This window comes from Myotis lucifugus, unplaced genomic scaffold, assembly GCF_000147115.1.
Source record: "Myotis lucifugus unplaced genomic scaffold, Myoluc2.0 scaffold_393, whole genome shotgun sequence".
Lineage (NCBI taxonomy): Eukaryota > Metazoa > Chordata > Mammalia > Chiroptera > Vespertilionidae > Myotis > Myotis lucifugus.
Window position 1 is genome coordinate 591,245 of NW_005871441.1, and position 23,597 is coordinate 614,841.

Here is a 23,597-nt window from a genome sequence, read left to right on the forward strand (position 1 = left end):
CAGGGCTCTGGGGGCCTGAGGAGAAATCTGTGAAGGCCTCACAGAGTTAAGTAAGCATTAGGGGATGAGAAGGAGTGCATAAGACGAGCAAGGAAGGGGAAGGACACGAGGTTCAGGGAACTAGACTTGCAAAAGCTAAGAAGTTGGCAAGTACTCAGGGTTGGGGAGATACAGGAAGTTCATTGTGGCCCAAACATGTTTTGTTTGAGAAAGAGGCTGGAGAGCCTTGAATGCCAGTCAAGTTTGGACCTGGCTGGTCCCAATGTGAATGAGCTCACCCACTCACCCTCCTCAAAAGCATGAAAAGAACCAGACGGACCTTATTTGAATGTGCAAAATAAACTCTTTTATTTCAGTGCTCGCTCCCTGTGGCTCAAAAGCATATCTACTGCCTGATTGGAACCCCAAAGCGTGTATAAAACCATAGAGAAACAGAGCAGTATATAAAACAGATGTGTCGGCTCATTTTGTGACTCTTCCCCTGTGCAAAGCAGCCAGTTCTAAGTGCATCAGCGTGACTCTCCCCGAGGCCCTCGCTGGGCTTTTGGGGACCCTGTTTGGCTGGGACCCCACTCCAGACGGAGAATGCTCCCTTTTCCCTCCTCCAGCCCTAGGGAGACCTTAGTCACATGGAGAGTGTGGGGGATTAAGCCAGAGATGACAGCTCATAGCTCTCTGAGCTGTGTTCCAGGGCCCCGGTCCTGCAAAGAGGGGGCGGCTGAGTGCGGACCCTCTCTGTTAGTGAGCAGCACAGGCAGCTAAGGCTCTTGTGAAGTCTAGACATTGCGGTGGGGAGGCTCATGGGTAGGACAGGGGCCTCTGGGGCTCTTTTCCCTTGGGACTGGGGTCTGATGGAAGGTGCCTGGGCACACATGTGGGGCCTGGATAGGCTGGGGCAGAGCGGTGGTCCTGGTCATGGTTTCACTCTTAGAAACACCTGGGCACGTGGCCTAAGCTCTGTGCAGCCAGGGAGTAGGACTTGCTGGGTCATACGCGGCATCAGGAGAGCTGAGAGGGCCTCGGAGGTGAGGACAGCAAGGCCCAGAGAGGGGAAGGCAGCGGCTGGCCGCACCTGGGGCTCCGACCGCTCCCAAGCCTTTCCCACTTCCTCACCCGACCTGGGACCTTTTGGATCAGGTCCCAGATGGCCTCTCTGACACTCTCAGGTGAGGGCTGGTGGCAAGAACAGGGCGCTGGACTCGGAGTCAGAGGCCTGTGCTCCATCCCCAGGCCTTCACATTACCCAGCCTTTGGAATACCCACAAGCCCGCCTGTGCGCACGGGCCACCTCCCTTCTCCGAGGCCCAGTCTCCTCCTTGAGAAATCAGCTCCCATTCTGCAGTTTCCAGTGGTGATTAAACGGGTTGGCAGCCACGAGAGTACCAGCTAGTACAGGAGGCACCTGCACGTAGGGGCTTCACAATCGTGAGGAGGGTGGGGGAGCTGCGGGCCAGAGCTTCTGGGATGTGGGAGGAGCTCAAGCCTGTCCTGCACCTGGGACCCTCCCCATCTCTACCTGTGCTGGCTCTCCCAAGGACCTCTGGGGCCTGGGCACAGTCTGGGGAAGGGGCACAGGACACACTAGGGTGTGGAGTTCCTTGACCCAGCCAACTCTGGTGACTATCTCATAGTCTCATTTTTGCTCCAAGGGACTGCGGTATAGATCAGACAGTGTGGTGGGTGGTCAGGTGCTTTCCAAATGGCATCTGGGCTGGAGGGGGAGGCGTGGGTCTCTTTTTCTCCATCCCAAGCCCAGTCAACCCCACTGTGGAGGCACAGAACATCGCTCATGGGTAAGGGGGTGGGAACCAGGCTCAGGGGACAAGGTGGGTCTGGGGCCCATTTTCCTCATTAGCTTGGGATAAAGATTGGGGATCAAGTTGGGGGCTGTGGGCTGGCTGAGATGGAGCTGGGCACGGGAGCCCTTAGGGGGGGCCAATGATGACGTTCCGGTAGCCCTTCACGGCTTTCAGCTTGTTGCTGTCGAAGTTGACCACCAGCTTGTGGAGGCCCACTTGGACAGGCAGCAGGTCCACTCTGACCTTGACTTCCTGCCCCGCCTCCACGGGGTCTGGGCTGTGGAGAGAGAGGAGGAGGCTGAGGAGATGCCAAGCCCAGTGTCCACGGAGGGGTCAGGCCAGAATGACGTGTGGATACAGAGAACTTAGCACAGAGCCTCTGTACAGCTTAATGCTGACAATAATGATAGTAATAAATGGATCCACTGCTCTCCGGGGCCTGGGCAGCCTGCTTTGTATAGAGGGGTGTGCGTGTGTGTGTGCGTGTGTGTGTGTGTGTGTGTGTGTGTGTGTGCGCTCATGCACACATGGAAGTGGATGGTGTGCTTGCGGTAAGAGGGGGTGTGCTCAGGTGACCACATTCGTGAAAATGCATTGAGCTGTACATGTGTGATTTGGGTTCTTTACTGTATGTAAGTTACATTACAATAATAAAGTGTATGTGCTCATATGTGCATCTAGGACACACGTGTAGACACTCAGGGTGCAGATGCCTGTGTTTATGTGAGGGCCTGTGCGTTGGGGCAGGTGTTTAGTAACAGGATGTGTAATTGTTCCGGTTTGTGAGACACATGCATGGAACACAGGGGTGTGGGTGTTGAGAGGATGAGAGGGGGGGACTCTGCCCCAGGGGTACTCAGGCAGGGGTGGGTAGGTGTATGGATGAGAGGAGGGGTTATGGGCCGGAGTGTGTTGCCCCCATCAGCATCTGCCCTCGGCTCCCAGTCCCCAGGCTGGAGTGACCGACACTTACATGTCCACGGTCTTCTGTGTCTCGGTCAGGCCAGCCCCCTCCACAGTGACAGTGCAGCCCTCCAGGGGCTCGGTGAGCGGGTTCTGCAGGGACACCTCGGCCACCAGCTTGCGGTTCTTCTTGGGCTCCCCCAGGATCTGGGGCAGGGCACAGGCAGATGTAAGGGACAGCATTGAGGGAGGGGCCCAGAACCCCTCCAGGGCAAGCAGGGTCCCGGCTGGGCCATCCCGGTCTTTGCTGCAATTTGGCCCAATGTTTGCTGGACACAGCCATGCCCATCCTGCCACTCTCACTCCTGACCTCCGTGCCTCAGTTTCCCCATCTGGAAAACACAGGTGATGATCCCGGCCCGGCCTCCTTCATGGAGCTACAGGGAGGCGCCACACAACCCAGAGCGGCTCTACTCTCCCTTGTTCCAGGGCCTAGAGTGAGAGGATCACAGGCTTTGGAGCCAGCCGATCTCTGCCCATTCCTCGCTGTGTGACCCCGAAAGTCACTACCCTCTCTGAGCCTTGGTTTCTTCACGGGAGAGAAATGCCTGGCTGCAGGTTCTCATAAGGATAACGTGCAAATAACGAGCAAATAACGTGCAAGCTCCTAGCAGAGTATCTGGCACACAGTGCTCACTCCCTCACGCTCTGCTCTTCACCATTTATTCGTAACTGCTGCATTTGGGGTCCTGAGTGGCTCCTTGAAGTCAATCACTACGATGACAATGATGATGGTGACAATAGTCAGTTTTTATTGGGCACTTACAATGCACTGTATAGGTTCTATGTGCTTCTTGTGGATGCACATTTAATCCTTATAACGCCCACCTTAAGATGAATAAACTGAGGCACGGAGGGGCAGAGAAGTATGCCCAGGGCCACCCAGCCACAAAGCCAGGCAGCCAGACTTCAGAGTCTATGCCCTTGACTTCCCCACGCTCCCTGTCCCACCAGGGTCCCAGGCTCTGGGGATCTAGCCTTCGGAGGCTAGCTTTTAAGGGTCCATGACTCTGAGATCCCTAAATGCCATGACTCTACCACGCTGAGATTCTAAGATTCACTCCTAGAGGCTACATGAGGCCCAAATTCTTTTGGCTTCGTGATGCTTTTGATGAGGATCCCTGAAGTGTCAACGAGCTTGAGGGTGCAGGGATGCAGGTGCACGAGGCCTGCCCTCTCCCAGCTCTGGGCTTGCCCTGGGACCCTGCCCAGCCAGCCCCTTACCCGGATCTTGATTTCTGGATTCTCCAGATAGATGTCCCTCTCGGCCAGCAGGTAGGTGTCTGCAGCTGGCTCGATGAGGAGGCCCCGCACCTTGATGAGGTTCGACTCCGTCAGGTAGCCACAGTACTCCTCATAGAGGACTGGAAGGGAGATGCTTTTCTCTGCAGGGGGGAGGCGAGAGCACACTTAATGACCAAGACACCTCTCCTCTTGCATTTCCACCAGCGCAGAGAGGGCAAGGAATGTGCTCGAGCTCACACAGCGGGAGGATGGCTGGGCAGATCCCAGGCCTTTCTCCTGCCTGCCCTGGCTCCAGGGTGCCCAGGGAGGAGGTGGGCAGGGGAAGTAAAACAGCTGGTAGGGGAAGGCCTGGAGCTCTGACAGGCCTGGTGCTGATCCTGCCTCCCCCCCTTTGCTCACAGGGATGCTGGGCAAGTCACTCGGCCAGTCAGGACCTCGCTTTCCCCCATGAGGTCGGTAAGACTGTGCCATTTGATAGACGAAGAAACACTCCTGCCCGTAGGGGCTCAGATCAGGAGACCTGGCCCTGGTTGGCCAATGACGGGCTGTGTGAGCCTGGGAAGATGACCTCCTCTCTCTGTTTTTTCTGCTGCCTCTTGTTTCCCCAGACAATCGGCACCTTTAACGCTGGCAGCGCTAAGACGAGAGGTCCTTTCAGAGCAAAAGCCACACAGCAATGCGGGAGTAAGAGAGAAGGAACCAGGGTCACCCCTCCCACTGCAGAGAAACCAAGTGTGATTGTCAGCCCATTATTCTGACAAGAACACTGAGGCCTGTAGGGGGCAGGAAAGAGCAGGGGAAAGGACACAGGACTGAGAATACGCAAGCCTGAGCCAGGCCCTGCTTGTCCCATTGGTCACAGGGAGCCTTGGACAGATCCCTGTTTCTTGGGCCTCCCCTGCCACACAGGATCGCTGGAGGGAGGGTCCCTGGCTCCATCATCACCCCAGTGCCTCTCTCCATCGTCCCTGACAGGAGATGCTGGTGCCTCTTTTTCTGCCATCTGGCCCCTTCCTCCCCCCACTAGACCAGCATTTCCCAATCTCCAGCCATTCACGATTTTTCACACATCGGAGAGTATCCTAATTCTTTGCTCATTATTTTTCTTTCAGTCCACTCATTTATATTTTCTAGCCTATTCTAACCAGGGAAATTTTTCATCATCATTTGCAGCAAACCAGTCTCATTTACCATAAATAGAAGGTAACTGGTAAAAATAAATACCAGCTAAGTCATGCTTATTCAATTCCGGTGAGTTATCTTGTCGGCTAAGGGCTCTCAGCCTGAGACCTGAGCTTACTGTTCAAAAGGGAGATTAGCAAGGGTTGGGATGCTAAGACCCGTTAGCACCCACTGCGACGTCCCCCGTGAGGTCATCTGAAGGAGCGTGAAGAGCTGAGAGAGTCACTTTCTCACACTGATGGCCCACATCCCACCCTTTGGAAAATGCTGCCTCCGTGTGCCCAGCCCTCCAGCCATTCATTCCCAGGGTGGATCTGCCCCAGCCTCTGATCAGATGGCATTAGGGGAAGAAAAGCAAATCCTCCGCCAAAAGGGACCAAAAGGAGTGAAAATTCCTGGTGGGGCAGAGTGGAAAGTCTGACCAACTCCACAGGAAAGAAAGGGAACATTGTCGTCCAGGAGCTTCGAGGACACGGCCCAACTGTTGACTTTTCCAGGAGGCTGAACCGGGTGGGGTTGGACCTTCGAGAACTGCCTTCTGCCGCAGGGACCACGGCAGGGACCACGGCCTTGGCCTCGGGCCAGGTGCTGGCCGAGAGAAGGAAACTTGTCCGGTGGTTTCAGTCATTCCTTAATGATTTGCCTGTTCTGGAGGGTGCTGTGGGCAGGCGTGATCACCAATGGGCTGCATTCCCGGTGACCACCGGGAGGGGTGAGGGAGGAGAGAGAGAGACAGGGAGGGGCAGGAAGGGGAGGGAGAGAAGCAGCAGGGCAAGGAGGCAGGGGTGGGGGCGACTGAATTCTGTTCTGCTGTCCTAGGCCCAGCTTCCTGTCCATTAGCACATGGAAATCCCCCAGATCTTATCTTCCGAGAATCATGCGCAACTCAGCCAAAGTGTGGGGTTTTCAAGAGTCACAGGATCTGCCTCAGGTTGAGCTTGGCACTGGAGGCCCCCGGGCACCTGGATTAGCTCCGCCTCGCAGCCTGAGGATACCGTCCTCTGCCCACTCCCTGCAGGCTGTGCCCTTGTGGGTCCATGACCCCCTGTTGCGAACACATCCCCAGGATGAGGAGAAACAGCAACAGGCTTGGTGGGAGGCTCTCCGGAACAGTGCTCCGTGGGCCCGATGGCGTCTGGGCGGCAAAGAGGCCCGGGAGGAAATCATTATCCCTGGTCCAGGCTGAAGTTCACGTCTTGCCACACATCCCAGGAAGGACACTTCCTCCCTTTGAAGTGGTCCCGAGCCCAAGAAGGAAATGACATGAATGCATCCTAACAAGTGGGCCAAAGGGCTCTACAAAGATGAATCAGACTTTGTCCAAACGGGGAACCTGAGGCCTGGGATGGAGAAGAGAAACACCCCGGCACCCACAGCCCGTCAGCAGAACTGGGTGTTCTGACACCCCACACACCTGACACGTAGGGCCCGGATGCTTAGGGCCAAGCTGGGTCCTTGCCGTGCCATCCAGGGCTGCAGGGCTCAGGCCCCACTTCGCCCAGCACGGAGACCACGACCTGGCACAGCAGGTGATCAGGAAAGGCCCGGGGCTTCTCGCCTCCCACTCCTGTTTGCACTTCTGCTCAGCGAGGAGTGAAGGCCCCCCACACCCGGCACCACTTTACACTTTCCAGCCGGCTCCTGAGCACCTGAGCACACGTCCTCACAGGGGCCCGTTAGGTGGGCATGTTGTTGCTCCAATTAACGGGTGAGTATGGGTTGCGGCTCAGGCAGCGTGGCCACCTGCCCAAGGTCATACATTTAGGCGGTGGTAGTGGCCACATGCAAAGCCAGTCTGGCCTCAGAATGCATCTTTCAACAGTGTAAGTGTGGGGACCCCAGCCCTAGTGCCAAGTGACTCTGTCCGGAGGGCTTGGCCCTGCTCAGGGACCCTGACCGAGCGTCTGCTCTGGACATGCGGCTCCAGGAGTGCCCATGTGGTTCCCGAGACAAAACCAGGAGGTGGCACTGTCAGTCTCATAGACCCCCGGCCTGAAACACAGACAGGCCTCCCTAGCACCTGGATGGCTGTGCCCCACACGCCAGCCCACGGGGCCAAGGGCTGAAGGAAAGGAAACGTGCGGGCTGACAGGCAAGAGGAGAGGGAGGGCCCCCTGCATCAACACAGAGCGCTCCGGGCCTCGCGCAGCTCTGCGCACTAGCATAGTCCCAGGTATGAAGTGGGTACGGTGTGCCCGCCTCTTCCTGGCCAGACAGTCCCACACTATCAGGTCACGACTCTCCTGTCTCTGAGGGGGACACGGAGGTTCAGCCAGAAGGACCCTCAGAGGACCATCAGTGTCTCACTCCACTGCCCCCAGGTCCTCTCCCAGCTCCATGACCGCTCTGCCCTTCTCATGCCTCTGGCTCCTAATGCAAAAGGCAGGACTGGGCTGCTGGGCGGGGGGAGGAGGGCTCTGTGCCGCCTTACCAAGTGACCTCAGCAGCGGCCACAACCCCTCTCAGGGTCTCAGGCTTATTTGCCCATTTTCCAAAGTGAACTCCTATGCATCCCTCAAGGCCCAGCCCCAGATGACCCCTTCTTAAGGAAGACAACCCGGCATGGCGACAAAACTGGGCAACAAAAGGGACCAAGGAGATGACCCTGCAGGCAGAGGCTCTGCCCAGGGCTGAGGGCTGGGTCATCTACTGACATTATTTTACCCCAAAACAGGGGAGACATGGAACTAAGGAGGGAAGGGAAGGGGGTCTGCCTTACAGGGTGGACGGGACAGGCGCTAGGGCTAAACATTTATGAGGAGACAATCAGGGCCAGGAGGAAAACCTTCTCTCCGCAGCGGACTGGACCGTTTCTCCTGTCACCACGATAGCTACACTGTCCGATGTGGCAGCTTCTGGCCACACACGGCTGTTTACAAAGTGAAATGGAAACTTCAGTTCCGCAGTTGCGCCAGCGGCATGTCAAGTGCTCAGCAGCCACATGGCCTTAGCGTTGGTCTAGAACAGTGGTTCTCAACCTTCTGGCCCTTTAAATACAGTTTCTCATGTTGTGACCCAACCATAAAATTATTTTCGTTGCTACTTCATAACTGTAATGTTGCTACTGTTATGAATCATAATGTAAATATCTGATATGCAGGATGGTCTTAGGCGACCCCTGTGAAAGGATCGTTCGACCGCTAAAGGGGTCGCGACCCACAGGTTGAGAACCGCTGGTCTAGAACCTCTTCTCTCAGGGGTTGGGAACCTCCAGAGGAGAGAGGCTCCTGGGTGTGGGAGTTGCTGGAGACAGAAGAAAGGAATTAGCAGGGAGAGAGCAGTTGAGAGTCTGGGAAAGCAGTCGGAGTCCGAGAACATGAGATGGAACAAAGCAGTGTAGCTGCTGACAGCACAGGTTCGAGTCTCAGTCCTGCCACATCCCGACTGTGTGGTCTTGAGAAAGTGACTTAACCACTCTGTGCTCCGTCTTCTCCCCTGGAAAATGGGGAGGTAAACGGCACACGCTCAGGGCGCAGGGCCCTTCCTAGCACGTCAGTCTGTGGTCAATAACTGATCCAGGAACAAAGGGCCTTACCGGAATCGGGCTCCAGGGAAAGGTCGAGCAGGGTCTTGGAGCTGCACACCGGCCCCAGCGTCCCGTTGGAGCTGACAGTGCGAGCGCAGAGCAGGAGGCGGCAGGCGTGGCTCTCCGAAGTGTTGTTGGTGATGTGGGCAAAGACGTCAAAGTTGCTGCCAATTTTCATGCTTCGGGCCACGCGGATCCGCATGGCCACCCCCGTCTCCTCTTTAGCAGCCAGCTTGTTCAGGTTGTTGGCCTTCCTGAAGGCCTCCCTCTCCTCTGGGGACCCTGTGGGGATAGGCAAGACATCCTGTCAAACCATCCTCTCTAGACCTTTCAGAGGCCCGGGAACACCTCTTCCTTCTGTGTTATCCTTTCCACCCAGAGCACGGCCACGGGACCCCCAACCCCCGGCCAGCCCTGGAAAGTCAGTGCGGGCCAGATGTGGGCCGGGGTCTGGTTTCCTCGTCATCCTGTGAGCCCCACTGTGCTGGGCAGATGCTTAGAAACATCAATCGTATTGGATTGGCTGTCAGATGCGCCCGATCCAATTTTAAAAATAATCCACATCCTTCCCCCCACCTCCTCCTACTGATTTAACATTAGCAACAGAAAGAAGTCTTATTTTTGTGCCTGATTGAACCCATCTTATCTTTAAATCTCTCTTGGTCCATTTCTCTTTCATCTCACCCCTCCCCATCCACCATCCTGCGCACTTCCCCAGCTGTCTGAGAACTACTGCAAAAATAAACACGACTGAGTTTCAGAAACCTCCTCCCGGGCCCCCTGGATTTCCAAGCCTCTCGAGTTGAAAAAGTGTGGAACTGCCCATCTACAGCTGTAGGTCCCACTGCTGGTAAGCGCTGTTAACACACAACATGGACATCATTCATTTTTGTTACGATGCATGCCTCTCCTATATAACAGACACCCCCTTCAGTTTTATTGAGTCAAGCCAACCCCCCAAAAAGTGAGGCTTAAAGACCAAATGGAATCCTTTTGTGGAATATAGAATTATTTTCCTAAACAAATTATCCTCTACCACCGTCTTCCAGTGTGTTTGGTAAGTATAACCTGTTCCTAAGGAATTCTTTGGAACGGAGAGTAACCTACAGGTCATTGTATGCAGACTGCCAAATCACACACACACACACACACACACACACACACACACACACAGGCCGGGCTGGTAAAACCGGCAGCTTATCTGCAAGGCAGTGTTGAAGGCTCTGGGCACCTACCCTCTGGGTACTTATAGTTGTGGGTGATGTCCTCGCGCTGGTCACGGCCCACACTCTTCGTGCTGATGTTCAGCCCCACCATCATGGAGTTGTTGATGGACTTGTGCATGGACCCGTCCGCCTGCCGGATCCATTCCACCACATCGGCATTGACCTCGGCAAAGACAAAAGGGGCGTCGTACTTGGGGCTCAGGTCGCCTTCCTTGATGGCGCGAACTGGAACCGGGCCACAGCAGTATGTCCCTGGTTGGGGGGAAGAGGAGACAGACATGCACCTGGGATGAGGGTAGGATGGCACCCTCCAAAACCTTCCACAAGTCACCCACACGTGGCAAAACGTTCGAGGCCGTAAAGCCCTTTGGCTCAGGGACTCCACTGCTAGGAAAGCATCATAGGTAAGAATTAAGGATCGAGACTCTGGAGCCCAGCTTTTAGGGCTCAAATCATAGCTCTTATTAGCTGTGTGACGTTGAAGTAGTTACTTACCTTCTCGGAGCCTCGGTTTCCTGTTGGGGATGCTATCTATACCTCCCTAATGAGGATTTGCATATACGAGGTGCTATGTAAGTGATAGATAAATAGAAGGATATCCCAAAGCACCCTAAGGAACCGAGGGAGCCACGCAGCTGGCCGTATTTGAGAAGGCAGGGCCTCTGTCTGGTACAACACCCGCGCCAATGTTTATCTCAGCATGGTTTACAGCTGCCTCAGACTGGTCACACATCTGAAAGTTGAGGACTGGAGGCTGGGTAACTGTATTATGGTGCGTCCATTTGATGGAACACAGTAACGCGAAATTCAAATTCAAATCACAGAAACTGCCTGGTAGAGAAATGCTAATGACATACGGAAAAGGGATAAACTAGCATGAAAGGCCACATATAGCCAGAGCTCCTAACCCGGAGTCCACAGACCCCCAAGGTGCAACGAATAGAATTCAGGGGTCCGTGAACTTGGATGGGGGAAGGTGAGGCCTTTCTCTTCACTGTACTGGGACAGCATTTCCTTCGACTGTGGAAGCAGCAAACCATAATCTTAGCTGCACTTATGACTCATCACCCATAAAACCACAGATACTTTCATAGCACTTCATAGTGGTCACAGATAATCGGAGATAACGTTTGTGCTCATCCTTGCTACCAAGTGACCTAATGTATTAATTCTACCACTAGATCTTGTTATATGAAACCTATACGATTACATTACAAATTTATTTTTAACATTTTTTGATAACTCTATTTCAGTGTAATTGGTTGACTTTGTAAACCCTAGGTATTATGTCCTATGAATTGGCTTCACCAATTTTGCCGTGGTTCTCTCTTCCTCGCCTGCACACACATATGCAAACAAGCATATAATTGGAGGTGACTGTGTGAGAATGTTAACGATGCTTTGTGTGGAGGGAGAGGACAAGTTGCTATTTGATATTTTCTTTATGCGTCTCCCTACTTTCTGTTTTCCACAGCAGGCAGGGGTGACGTTTCATATTACATCAGTGAGGCCCCCACATTAGACGGGCCAGTCAGTGACCTTCGGGGTCAGCCAGGCTTGGGTTAGAATGCCAGCCCTGTGCTCTCCAGCGGAGGGACTCTGACTCGTGCTCTCTGAGCCTCAGTTTCCTCATCTAGGCAATGAGGACACACCTACCCACCTTCACTCTTCTCCTGGGGCGTGGGGTCGAGGGCCTGCCACCCCTCATAGCCCGGCTGCAGGTCGGGCCTGGTCATCCACGACTCCACCCAGCAGTGGAAGTTCCTGTTGGGAAGCAGAACGTTGGCCAGGACTCACACTCAGGCTTTCATCCCCTCCCCACCGTCCACACTCGCCTCGTCCTCAGCTGGGCCCACCTGGCCCCCTGACACTCCTCTTTGCTCTTCCCTCTGTGGGCCCTGGCCAGGTGCTCACTCCTGCACTGAGTGTCATTCTCAATGCCTCTCCCACCGCCCGACCCTTTCAGTGGCTCCTGATGTTCAGTGAGGTTTCCTCCTAATTTCTCAGCCCCGTCCCTTCTTTTCCAGCCTCTGGAAACAGGCTGTGCCTTGGTTCAGGCCTCATCCCCAGCCGCCTGGACCACACCCCACCTCCGGTCTCTCCCTCCAGACCTGCTCCAAGGTGGTCAGCCTGTCCCGCTCCCAGTTGGAAGCCTTGGGTGAGGTGACAGCCGCTGCCACTGGAGGCCCCGGCCCCCTGTCCTGGCCTCCAGAATCCCGACAACGCTACTCCCTGAGGCCATCCACGCATCGCGCTGACTTTTCTCCTCTTGGCCTTTGCTCATACTGTTCCCGCTGCCTGGAGAGCCCTCCCCACACCCTGTTTCCCCCTCGTGCAAACTCTGTTCAGATTTGAAACCCAATTCAAATGTGACCTCCTCTGAGAAGCCTTCCCAGATCTCCTCTCCTGGAGACCACAGGGCCCTCCCCGTAACCTGGGCCCCACCTCACCAGATCATCTCGCTCTTGTTACCCTCGAACTCCCCAAACTCGTTGCGGAAGTACTCGATGAGCAGGTTGCTGTTCGAGTCATGGGCCGAGTTGTAGTTGGTCACGACTCGGCTGGGGATCCCCAGGCACCGCAGCACTGGAAGGGGGGACACCACAGAGAGAGGGGTTAGGGATCGGGCTGAGGACCTGAAGACATGCCCCTCTGTACCCCAGCGAAGACTGCACCCACCATCCAAGTGGTAAGGGTGTGTCATCCCCTTACCCAGACAATGGCGCCCACCTTGCTAGTCGCCCCATGTCCACTCTGTACCCCCAGCTAACAGAAGAAACCTCTAAAATGCAAATCTGACATCAACATGCCTCTGCTAAACCTGCAATGGCTCCCCGTGGCCCTTGAGGTCAAGGCCAGACCTCTGGCTGTGGCCCCCTGGCCTTACAGGATCTGGCCCCTGACGGCCTCCTGCACACTTTGCTCCAGCCACATTGGCCTCCTCACTGCTCCTCCAGCATCCACACTCCCACCAGCCGCAGGGCATTGGCATGTGCTGTCTCTCCTCCAGGAAAGCCACCTCGCTGGGTTTAAATTGCCCCATTGTTTGCATTCATACCAAGACTAGGGATTCATCATCCTTTCCCATGGGCGGGCACGTGAGGGGTCTTTAATTAGTCCTCCGAGGCAGGGAGGGATCTGTCTTATTTGATATCCCCAGAGCCCAGCGTAGGCCTGGCACAGACTATCTTGTCCAATGAGATGAAGGTGTGGGTGAAGTAGAGAGAGGAGGAGGGAAGGAGGAAGGGAGGAATGAAGGAATGATAGAGATTCAGAGTGGGGGGCAAGCAGTGAAATAGGCAGAAGAGGAAGCAGAGGTCAGAAGACCTTCCATTCAAGCTCTCGCTGCTTCCAGCTGTGTGACCTCGGGCCAGTCCCTTCACCTCTCTGGGCCTGTCTCCTCTTCTATGAAATAAGGTCAGGGTGCAGGTGCAGTGTCATCAGATGTGTTGGGACACAGTCATGGATGAGGAGGGCCCTGTATTTACTCCAAAGCACATGGAGAGGAGAGAACCCCAGGCATGAATCTTGCCCGAATGGCGTTACTGGGTGCTCCTGACAGATGGAATTATGGGGCTTTTACTTCCCCATCTTTCAGGTGCTTTTTAATGTACATTGTAAAAGCAACACACTCTCAGGGTAGGATAAAGCAAGTAAATAGCTAAAAAAAAAGAAGTGAAGCAAAAAAGCCCTGCCAACATGACCTACAGGACTCTTGTTTCGCTTTTAGTTTTGACCGAGGTTGAATTGCTAAATCAGGGGAGGGGCAGGGATGTGAACTTTGCCTGCCATCAACTAGGGCCCAGGGTTCTGGCCAGATGCGTGGGCGTTAGGAGGCGGGAAAGGAGCAGCATGAATCCCCACCTCTTGCCTGGTTCCTGTGCCCTGAGGCCTGGGCAGAGGCCAGACTCGCTGCTGCCTCAGCGAAGGCTGGTGGCCCAAACCTAGGCCTTGCCCCGCCATGCCACCAGAATCCTGTCTTCACTGCCCAAGGAGCAAGGTATCATCCCTGTCCCCACGGATGGTGTCTGGGAAGCCTCCATCACAGTCTACGGCCAGGAGGCTTCCCCCATGTCAAGCACACGTGGTTCCAAGCCCAGCTGTGCCACTCACCACCAGCTGTGTGACCTCGGACAAGATACTTGCCCTCTCTGAGCCTTCATTTCCTCCTCTGAGAGGAGCTAATAATAGTTGCTTGTCTGGATGTTGTGATGACTCAGAGAGGTGCTGGGTATGGGCAGTCCAGTCTGCCAGTGCCCAGGGTGGACCAGCAAAGTGTGTCACGGTGCCCTGCAAATGTCTGTCTGCCAGTGTTGGCCAACTCACAGACACGGAGAAAATGCCCCAGGATCCAGACGAGGAATCACAGCTTTCCCTGACAACCCCCAACCAAACCTAACCTGAGCCCGAGACAGTGCTAAGGATCCTACAAGCTTCCTGTGAATTGGGTTGGTCACCACTGTCTCCATTCTACAGGTGAGGAAACTGAGGCTTGGAGACACCAATTCTCGTGCCCAAGTCCACCCAGGGGCTGGAGGTGGAGCTGGGATCAAACTAGGCAGTAAGACTCCAGCGCCCATGGACCAGCCCACCATTTGGCTTCCTGAAGAAATGCCGGGACCAAGGGAGTCAGACAGCCCCTGGTTTGCCTAAGTTTTCCTGGTTCCATTCCACGCCAGGCCTGGGAGGAGGCTGCAAGGACCCTGACTCAGCCTTGGCCCAGGGGAGAGGACAGTCACGGGCAAGATCTGCAGCTAAACCTGCAGGCGGTCACAGCCCCGGGGAAGCAGGCATCCGCAGGGGAGCGCGGGGACTCAGACCACCGATGGTGGGGGTTCTCCAGGAAACCCATGGGGTTCTCTGAGCAGGTGTGCTGTAGGCCCCTCAGAGGAAAGGGGGCAGGAGGGGGAGGTTTCACGAGAAAGAGGAATTCAGAGGTCCCGGGGGCAGACAGTCATGGAGGAGGGGAAATGGGGAAGGAAAAGCAGAGGCAGCCTCGCTGGGAACCGGCACCCAGCCTGCTAGAGTGGAGGAAAGTGCAGGGGCTGCTGGGGACCCTTTCCTGGGCCTGCGTACTGGTCTTAGAGTCAGAGAAGCTAGGAACCCAAGATCAGCCTCTTAGATTTCCTGAGCCCAATAATAATGATAATAATAATAATAATAATAATAATGGTAGTAATGGCAGCAGCACTATGTAAGTATTTGCTGTTATGCATATGAAATAATTTTAAACATTTCACATATGCTAACTCACTTAATCTTTACAACACCCCGGAATAAAGGCACTATTATTATGCCCATTTGAGTTAAGTGATTTACTCTTAAGGACACACATGGTCAGAAGCCCAGATGGGGTTTGAATTCCACCCTTGACTCCATGTTCCCAACTGGGATGTGATGCTAACCCATTCTCAAAGCACCATCATCAGCTCAGGTTTGCCTGGCTCCAAAGTCTATATTCTCAACCCTGAGCCCGTGCTGCCTCCCAAATAACATCCCTCATTGTGGGAAAAAGGAACAGAGAGGGGCAGCCACTGGCTCCAGGCCACACAGTACATTGACGGCATTGGTGGCAGAGGTAGGACGAGACCTTGGGTCTCTTGATTCCCACCCCAGAGCTCTCTGCACCCCACTTCCAGGGCTCATGGAGCTGAGAAAAGGTTCCAGGCCCTCCCACCCCTCAGTGTGCAGCTCACCTGTGCAGGCCACAGCAGCGAAGACCCAGCACTGGCCGTACTTGACCTTCTGGAAGCCGTAGTTCTTCCAGCGCCGCAGGATGTCCACACTGCCGATCCAGAACATGGGGCTGACGCCGTCCGCGTAGTTGTTGTCCCAGCGTCCCAGCAACACACCCTGGTCGTCATTGCAGTTGACCTGCAACCAGCAGGGCATCAGGGGGATCAAGTCTGGGGAGAAGGTGGTGGCCGTGCCAGGTTGAGCACAAGTTCAGCACACAGTAAAAGGCAGGGAAGGGAGTTTCAGGATGAGGGAACAGCAGGTGCGAGGGTACCAAGGTGTGACAGGCTGTGTGGTACAGCAGAGATGGTTGGGGCTGGCAGCCAGGGTGCAGGAAAGAGAAAGGGAAGGCAGGAGGTGGAGAGGGGACAGGCCATGCGGGCGATGCTGGAGATGTGAATGTGTCTACGGGGTGGCACCCTGTGATCTGAGTACAAAGACCAGTTCTGGCTCCTGCCCAGATTGTGCCATTCCCCAACTCCCTTCCCTTGGGGATAAAATCCAGGCTTCTGCGTGGTCTGGCCCCAGCCTCCCTCTGCAGCGCCGCCTGCACCCTGCTCCCCTTGCTCACTCTGCTCCAACACGCTGGCCCCCCTTCTGCTCTTCAAACCTGCCCAAGTCGGTACCTACTCAGGGTCTTTGCACAAGCTGAGCTCTCTGTCTGAAAGGCTCTTCTCCTTCCAGTTCGTATATCAGCTCAGGGATCGTCACTTACGGAGGCTCCCCCCTCCCTCGCTGAGGTTAGGCCCTGCGGTCAGACACGCTCACACATCTGGGTTCCTTCAGCGCCTGCATCATTATTTATGACTATGCAACTCATTCACATGACATTTTGGTTAATGTCTGTCTCTGCTCACTCTCCCACTGGAACATAAACTCTATGAAGTTAGAGACCACACATGTCTTAAACCCAGCTGTTTCTCCAGTGCCTGGGACATAGCGGCACTTGATAAATATTTGCTGAACGAATGAATTGCTTTGAGGGATCACATGACATTATCCTCATTTGGGTAAATTTTGTCTTTCTAAATACAAGCTCTCTTAGCTGAGACTCACCCGTCCCCTGGGAGCCCCCACTGTGCGCTGTCATGGACCCCTCACTCACCATGGCGCTCACCACCCGGCCCACATAGACGGGGCTGCTGCGGCGGGAGCAGTCGCGGCCACTGTTCTTCAGGTACTTGGGGTTGACGTCCAGGAGCTTCAGGCAGGTGTCCAGGATCTCGTCTTCAAACTGTGTCAGAGGAAACAAGAGGAGGATGAGGGGGGTGAGGAGTCACCTCCTCCAGGAAGTCTGCCTTGAAGCCCAGCAGCTATAGGACCCCTCAGCCTGCCTTACACAGACTGTGATGCCAGCTTCTCCTGGCTGAGGAGGGACTAGGGGGGGACAAAGACTGAGTGTATGAGAACGGGAAAGGGGGTGTGCCTGCATCCAGGGTCTGGCTGGGGGGTCCTGGGGATTTGGAGTAGAGACCACTGAGTGGGGAGCCCAGTGTCCCTGGGGCTTCTCTACCCTCAGAGTCACCTCAGGCCCTGCCAGTGTCCCTTTGCCCTCTCTGCTCAGCCAAATCTACTTCCCCCAAAACCTGACTCACCCTGCAGAGCAGATGAGGGCCCCCCTCCTCCCCCACCCCGCCCACCCACACTGCTCTGATTGGAACTGACGTAGATTAGAAAGATATAAATCTACTGGTAATCTCGTCACGCCTCTGTTTCCACCATACTCATTAAAATCTAGATTTCCCTTGTAGCCTGCAGGGCCCTGCATGATCTCTGGCTGGGGTTCCCCTCTTACTCAGGGCCTTTGGACTGGCCCTTTCCTTTGCTTGGATGGAACGCTCTTCCTGCCACTCTCTGTATGGCTCACACCTTCTCATCCTTGCAACTCAAATGTTATCTTTATCCAAAGTAGGACTCCCTCCTTGTCACATCCATTGGACCACGGATCTGTCATGTTCAAAGGCTCTTCCGTCTGCCCCCTGCTCCCCATCTCTATGCCCTTGTCCCAAACCAGGCCTCATCACAGGTCTCCCTCCATGGCTTGAATCCTTTTGTGGCTCCCTATTGCCATCAGCCTGACATTAAGGCCAGTTTCCAACCTGAACACTGCTGACTTCTCCCACCTCACCTCCTGGGGCTCCTTCATAAGTAAGATGCTCCTCAGGCTACAAGATACTTCTTAGGCATAAATGTTCCCATCTCCAAGCTCCTGCTCATGCAGTTTCCTTTGCCTAGTAGACATGCACCCACCTCCTTCAAAGCCCAGATCACATGGTGCCTATTTCAGGAACTGCCCTGTCCCCTGTGGGCAATTATTCCCTTCCTTTACATCAGGAGGTTGAGGGGTCAGGGGTGAGATAGTTCTTGCTTCATGAATTTTCTCAGCAATGTCTCAAGAATTTTTATGGGAGGCTGAATGGTAGAGGAAAACAGCAATGGTTTGGAGAACCAGCCCAGGCTGGCCTGGGAGAATGAGAAACCACATGGAACAGAGATGAGCCATCCAGCTGAGGTCAGACAAGTTCAGCCTAGACAGCCATGCCCTGGCTGACCCAGAGATTTAAGCCTCTCGGGTTTAGGCTTGTTTGTTATTCGGCAGTAGCTAGCTGATATATCCAGATCAACAGTTCCCAAAGTATAGACATTAGATCAGAAGCATCAGCATCACCTGAGAACTTGTTAAACATGCAGAATCTCAGCCCACACCCACATCTACTGAATCTGAAACTAGGGGTGGGCCCAGTGACGTGTATTTTACACACTTTCCCAGTGATTCTGATGTATATTTAAGCTTGAGGTCCACTGATGTAGATAAAGGTTTAAAGCCCGCTCTCAGCACATGCTGAGCATACAGTAAGTACTCACCAAGTGCTGCCTATTAATTTGATATATGACCTTGAATGTTCCCCTTCTCTCTCCTGGAATAACTGCCTGCCCACAACTGCTAAAGGCTCCCCTCATTCTTTCCCACCGTGAATATCTGGGGCTGCTGCTCCCATGGCAGGTAGGAAAACCCTTCGCTGTGTGACCTCAGGCCTGGCCTGGACTGTCTCTGAGCCTCCATTTCAGGGACCTTGAATGCTGACAACATGGGGTGGGCGGCTCTGAGGCCAGATCACACTTTTGCAGCTTGACTGTCTCAGACCCGGAGCCCAGCACACAGTGGGTCTGAGATGGCTGGGAGGGGCAGGGGGAGACCATACCTGCCCAAAGTTCCAAGGGACACCATGGATGTACTTGGCCGAACCCTGGTAGATGAAGCCCTGCTGGGCGAGGACGTATTCCTGCCGCTCTTCCTCGGAGTCCAGGTACACAGCGTCCGCTGTGGGTGGGAAGGAAGGGCCTCAGCTCTGGGCCTGGTGAGGCCCAGGGTTCCCGCAGACTTGGCATCGGGGATGCCAACTCCCCGGGGCCAGGCCGGCGTCTCAGAAGCCTTTCTAGCATTTAATCTGAAAAACTAATCATTAATACATGATCCCATGTCAATGACAGAGATTGTGTTATCAGTTAGTGACAACGGCGGCGGGCTGCCTTTCATCCAACGTTTGTCAAGTGCCCGGATTGGTGATAAGCATGTGGTATATAGTAACTTGCTTATTCTCCACAAGAGCCCCATGGAGAAGGGATCCATGAAACCCCCATTTTCCAGGTGGAAAAACTGAGCCTCAAGAATACTTTACGAACGGGAAAACTGATGCTAAAACAAAGGTCAGAGGAGCCTGGGCAGGAGTTGGGAGCCCCCTAGCTCTGGTCCTCACTTGCTGTGTGGCCCTGAGCAGGTCACCGCTCCTGCTCTGCCCACCTCTCTGTGTTCCCTGTGCGTACAGTGGGTGGCAGATCTGAAAGGTGCTTCGTCAGCTAAAGCCGAGCCGGCATGAGGAAGGAGCACTATTCAGGGTGGAGAGAAAGCCAAGGAAGTGTGTCTGCAGCGCTGGGGGGAGGTGGGGTCCCTTCCCCTCGGGGGTTAGGCACAGCCACCTGGAGCAGGTGGCATCTGAGGCCTGACGACGTGCTAAGCAGGGGACCAGAGACAGCCAAGTTGCAGCGGCTGAAAAATGCAGGGCACTTAGTTCCCTGTGACTAGTGAGGACAGACAAGGGGGCGGAGGTAGCCGGGGCCAGAGGGCAGGAGGTCAGATGTCAGGCTGGCCTTTACCATCTCCATGTCACAGGGGAAGAAACGGAGGAAGGGGAACTCCAGAGCCACGCTATGCCTTTGGTGGGCCCTGGGCATTTTTGCTTCCATTAAAAAATGTATATATTAAAAATGTATTTCATGCCTGCATTGGTATAATGATGGATCTAGTAATACTAAGACATATTCTCTGGCCTAAACACTTACTGTTTTCTTCTGATTTTAAAACAATTCACATGTTTTTGTGGGCCCCTGAAGAAATGGTGGCCCCAGGCTCTGCCTGAGAAAGCACAGTCGGCGCTCCTGGCAAAGCTGGGCTAGAATGCAGCGGCCAGGACCCCTGGGGCCCCGGGCTCCACCGGCCCCTCTGCAGTGACCAGCACCCCCGCTCGTACTGCATGGAGGAAGGCAGATGTGGCAATGGCTGAGTGTCTATGTATCCTGCTCTTTGGCTCCGGAAATTGTGCAATACAAATTAGCCTTACGATAAGTGAACCATGTGGTTATAAATCAGTTGGCAGTGTGGGAAAAAGCGTGAAAGAGAAAGAAATGCCCACAGTGTTTTCCCATCGGAGTGAGCTGGAGTGAGCGTGTCAGCACGCTGGGTGCTGGGTGTCCCCAGCTCAGGTTCCCAGCTCAGGTAAGGGTGGGGCACTGGGGACAGAAGCCTTGCTTGTAAGGTCCTGTCCATGCTGGAGCTCAGGGACAGGGGGTCCCCTGTCATGGGAGGATCCTGCCCTCTGCCCCAGAGGGAGAACAGTGTCCTTGTCCAGCCCCACCCCACACAGAGCCCAACTTCCTGCTTTCCAATCACCAGGCCCACTGCTTCCTCGAGGCTCTCACCCTGGGATGTGGGTCAATTCTTTAGTCACTGTGCTGCTTGGCTGACCGCCACGCCAACCCGTGGGCAGGGAGGGGACAGTTCCAGAGGAAGGAGGACATCCCCAGAACCTTGCTCCCTGTTCGCTGGACTCTGAAATCGCACAGTGCTGGCTGGGAGGAGGACACTGCATGTTCCTGCTCCACGGGCTGGGCTGCCAACGGGCTGTAAGCTTTGCAGGTTGTCAGAAATCAAAACAAGCACACATGTGCCCGCTTCGGCAGCACATATACTAAAACAAGCACACAGCGGGCTCCAGCAAGGCCGATTCTGTCCTGAGAAACCATCCCATGTGGCCACGAAAGCAAGGGTGCAACACCCTCCCCATGATGAAACCCTGACGTAGGGGACCAGATGAATGAAAGAGCCACACGGACAGGATATGGTCACTCAGGTGCTCAAAAAGAATGAGCTGATGGCCCAGCTGGTGTGGCTCAGTGGTTGAGCATCGACCTATGAACCAGAAGGTCACGGTTCGATTCCCGGTCAGGGCACATGCCCGGGTTGCGGGCTCAATCCCCAGGAGGGGCCGTGCAGGAGGCAGACGATTGATGATTGTCTCTCATCATTGATGTTTCTATCTCTCTCCCTTCTCCCTTCCTCTCTCTGAAGTTAATAAAACCACATAAAAAAATGAGTCTCTGTGTGCAGATGAATGTGGAAAGATCCTCAAGACATATTGTAGAAGAAAAACAACCCAGTAGGTTGATGTATTTGTGGGATCCTCTTAAGGAGACAGAGGAGCTCAATGCAGTGATATCTCCAGGCACATGTGCCCAAATCTAAGGAGATGAGCCCCCCATGGTGGCTATGATGGTGTTCCCCAAGGAGGGGTGACAAGGGGTGGCTGTCTCTGCAGTGCTTGAGGTTTTATAAAGAGACAGTCTCCTGTCTTACTGTTATAATGAGAAATAAAAGCCAAAGTATGTAAAAGAGAAAATAAAACATCTTTCTGCTCAAATATGTTATCAAATACCCCCAAATGGAGAAGAAAAAAAAATAAAGCAATGGCCTGTAAGAAGCTGGTTATCTGATGCTGGAGAGACCAGGATTTCTGCCCTGGGCCGAGACTTTGAAGGGAGACACCAGTTCCTAGGCTGAGACCCACCCACAAGGCCTCCCTCTCTGCCTTGCTGTGTAGGAGCAGGAAGGAAACCCAGCCGACTGCCTTGTTAGTCAGATGGGAAAACTGAGGCCCAAGAAGCGTTGTGGCAGCCCCTGCCTCCTCCCATCTGCTCAAGTTGGCCTCGGTCCTCCCGAGTGTCCCCTCTGACTCCCCAGCTTCGTCCAGCCTGGTCCACCTACTTACTGAAGGAGCTGCCAAAAGCCCCCTCACTTCTCTGAGCCTCAGTTTCCTGCCTGTGACATGAGGCCGCTGACCTCTCTCCCCCGGCGCTGGTTGAGAGGAATAATTGAGAGAGTGTGTGCGGAGACACTTAGATAAAACTGCTCCTGCCTCCCTCTCCTGGCTACCCCACCCCACCACCTCCCTCGGTTTCCCCTCCTCTTGCTGGTCTGGTGAGGTTTAAAACAGAGCCCCGTGAAACAGTACCAGGTGGGAGCCATGGGCACCCCATTCCTAAGTAGAGTTTCAGAACCCGGCCACCTCCATGCTCAGCTCACAGTGCCATGGGGACATGCGGACAAGACATGGGCTAAGACCGCTTGGTGGCTCTGAGGCTTTGACAAGTCATTGTGCTTCTGTGAGCCTGTTTCCTCCTCTGTACATGGGAATAAGAGGAGTCCTCATATTGCAGGGTTCGGGGGAGCTGAGCACGGAGCTGCACAGGGTGGGCCTCACTCAGTCCACCTTGATGTCTCTTCTGCCCCGTCTCCCACCCTCAGTAGCTCCCATGGTGGGTCTGGCCCTGCCCACCTCCCACCTGCCCGTGGATGGAGTGCACCTCACCTGGGCACCAGGGGTTGAAGAGCAGGGTGAAGTTGCCCAGCATGAAGCTGGAGCCCTGGTAGCCGGTGGAGGCCTCCATGCTGAGGCGGTATAGGCCGATGGGGGCGTGAGCTGGGGCAATGAGCTGCAGCGAGAGTTCACTGTCCTGCTGGTCCAACACTGAGGCCGTCCAGGCACCCTCCTCCACGGCATCGGACAGCGGGAAGCGGGCCTTGGTCCCGGCCTCCTGGCTGGGGGCTGGGCCTGTGGAAGGAGAAAGCAGGGGCCATGAGCCAGGGGTGGGCAGGGAGGGAGGGAGTCAGGACTGGCAGGGGCCTGGCACATGCCAGGGGTCCTTGGGCCTGGATTCAAGGCCTAGTTATGCCACTAACCATGGAGAAAGCTTTGGCAGGAGATTTCATCTCCCCGAACCTTGGTTTTCCCATCTGTAAAATGGGGATCAAACCCCACCCTTGGAGGGTGGTTTTGTAGGAATGCGCGACAAGCTGTAGACAGATTCCTCCTGGGAGAGGGGTCAGTGCAGCCTGGGGCAGGGTCCATCACGCTGCTCTGGGCTGCCATGGCTTTGGACAAGCCCATCCCCCTCCCCGTTTGCCTGCCTGCAGCAGGGACAGGAATTGGGTAGGTGCTCCCGGGGGCCCACCTTTCCTGCCGAGTTCCTTTACCCACCCGACGTTCTTCCTTTTCAGGAAAAGAAACCCAGGCTCCGAAGAGGATAGGACAGGGTCCCTGGTGGCCCCTCCAGCCTTTGGCCTCTGGATCTCCATGACAACTCCGAGGAGTGCTCACAGCCGTCTCTCACCTGCCCATCGCCCTTTGCACTTTATGAAGCGCTCCCAGCTTCCCCCAGACCCCCTTGTGGGGGGAAACTGAGGCTACCCCAGGGTCAGAAATCAAAGCAAGTATGCATGTGCCGCTGGGTGCTTGATTCAGTATCCCTGTGCGGGGTCGGCATCTGAGCTCAGGTTCCTGGGCTCTGGCTGTCCCCTCGGCACCT

At 55.0% G+C, this 23,597-nt stretch overlaps 1 protein-coding gene across 2 annotated transcripts in view; it reads right to left on the bottom strand.

The window, feature by feature from the left end:
- Positions 1-320: 320 nt before the first annotated feature.
- TGM2 (transglutaminase 2) overlaps positions 321-23,597 on the bottom strand; it is a 31,292-nt gene continuing 8,015 nt past the window's right edge. Inside the window, exons 3-13 of one of the 2 annotated variants that reach the window (XM_006102018.3) lie at positions 22,601-22,843; positions 18,881-18,999; positions 16,783-16,911; positions 15,638-15,815; positions 12,392-12,527; positions 11,602-11,705; positions 9,951-10,193; positions 8,725-8,997; positions 3,987-4,147; positions 2,773-2,909; positions 321-2,076 (exon numbers count right to left, since the gene is read on the bottom strand). In XM_006102018.3, coding sequence (XP_006102080.1) covers positions 1,926-2,076; positions 2,773-2,909; positions 3,987-4,147; positions 8,725-8,997; positions 9,951-10,193; positions 11,602-11,705; positions 12,392-12,527; positions 15,638-15,815; positions 16,783-16,911; positions 18,881-18,999; positions 22,601-22,843 — 1,874 coding nt within the window. In that variant the 3' untranslated portion in view covers positions 321-1,925. The remainder of the gene's footprint in view (positions 2,077-2,772; positions 2,910-3,986; positions 4,148-8,724; positions 8,998-9,950; positions 10,194-11,601; positions 11,706-12,391; positions 12,528-15,637; positions 15,816-16,782; positions 16,912-18,880; positions 19,000-22,600; positions 22,844-23,597) is intronic. The other variant, XM_023743476.1, reaches the window with a different exon arrangement.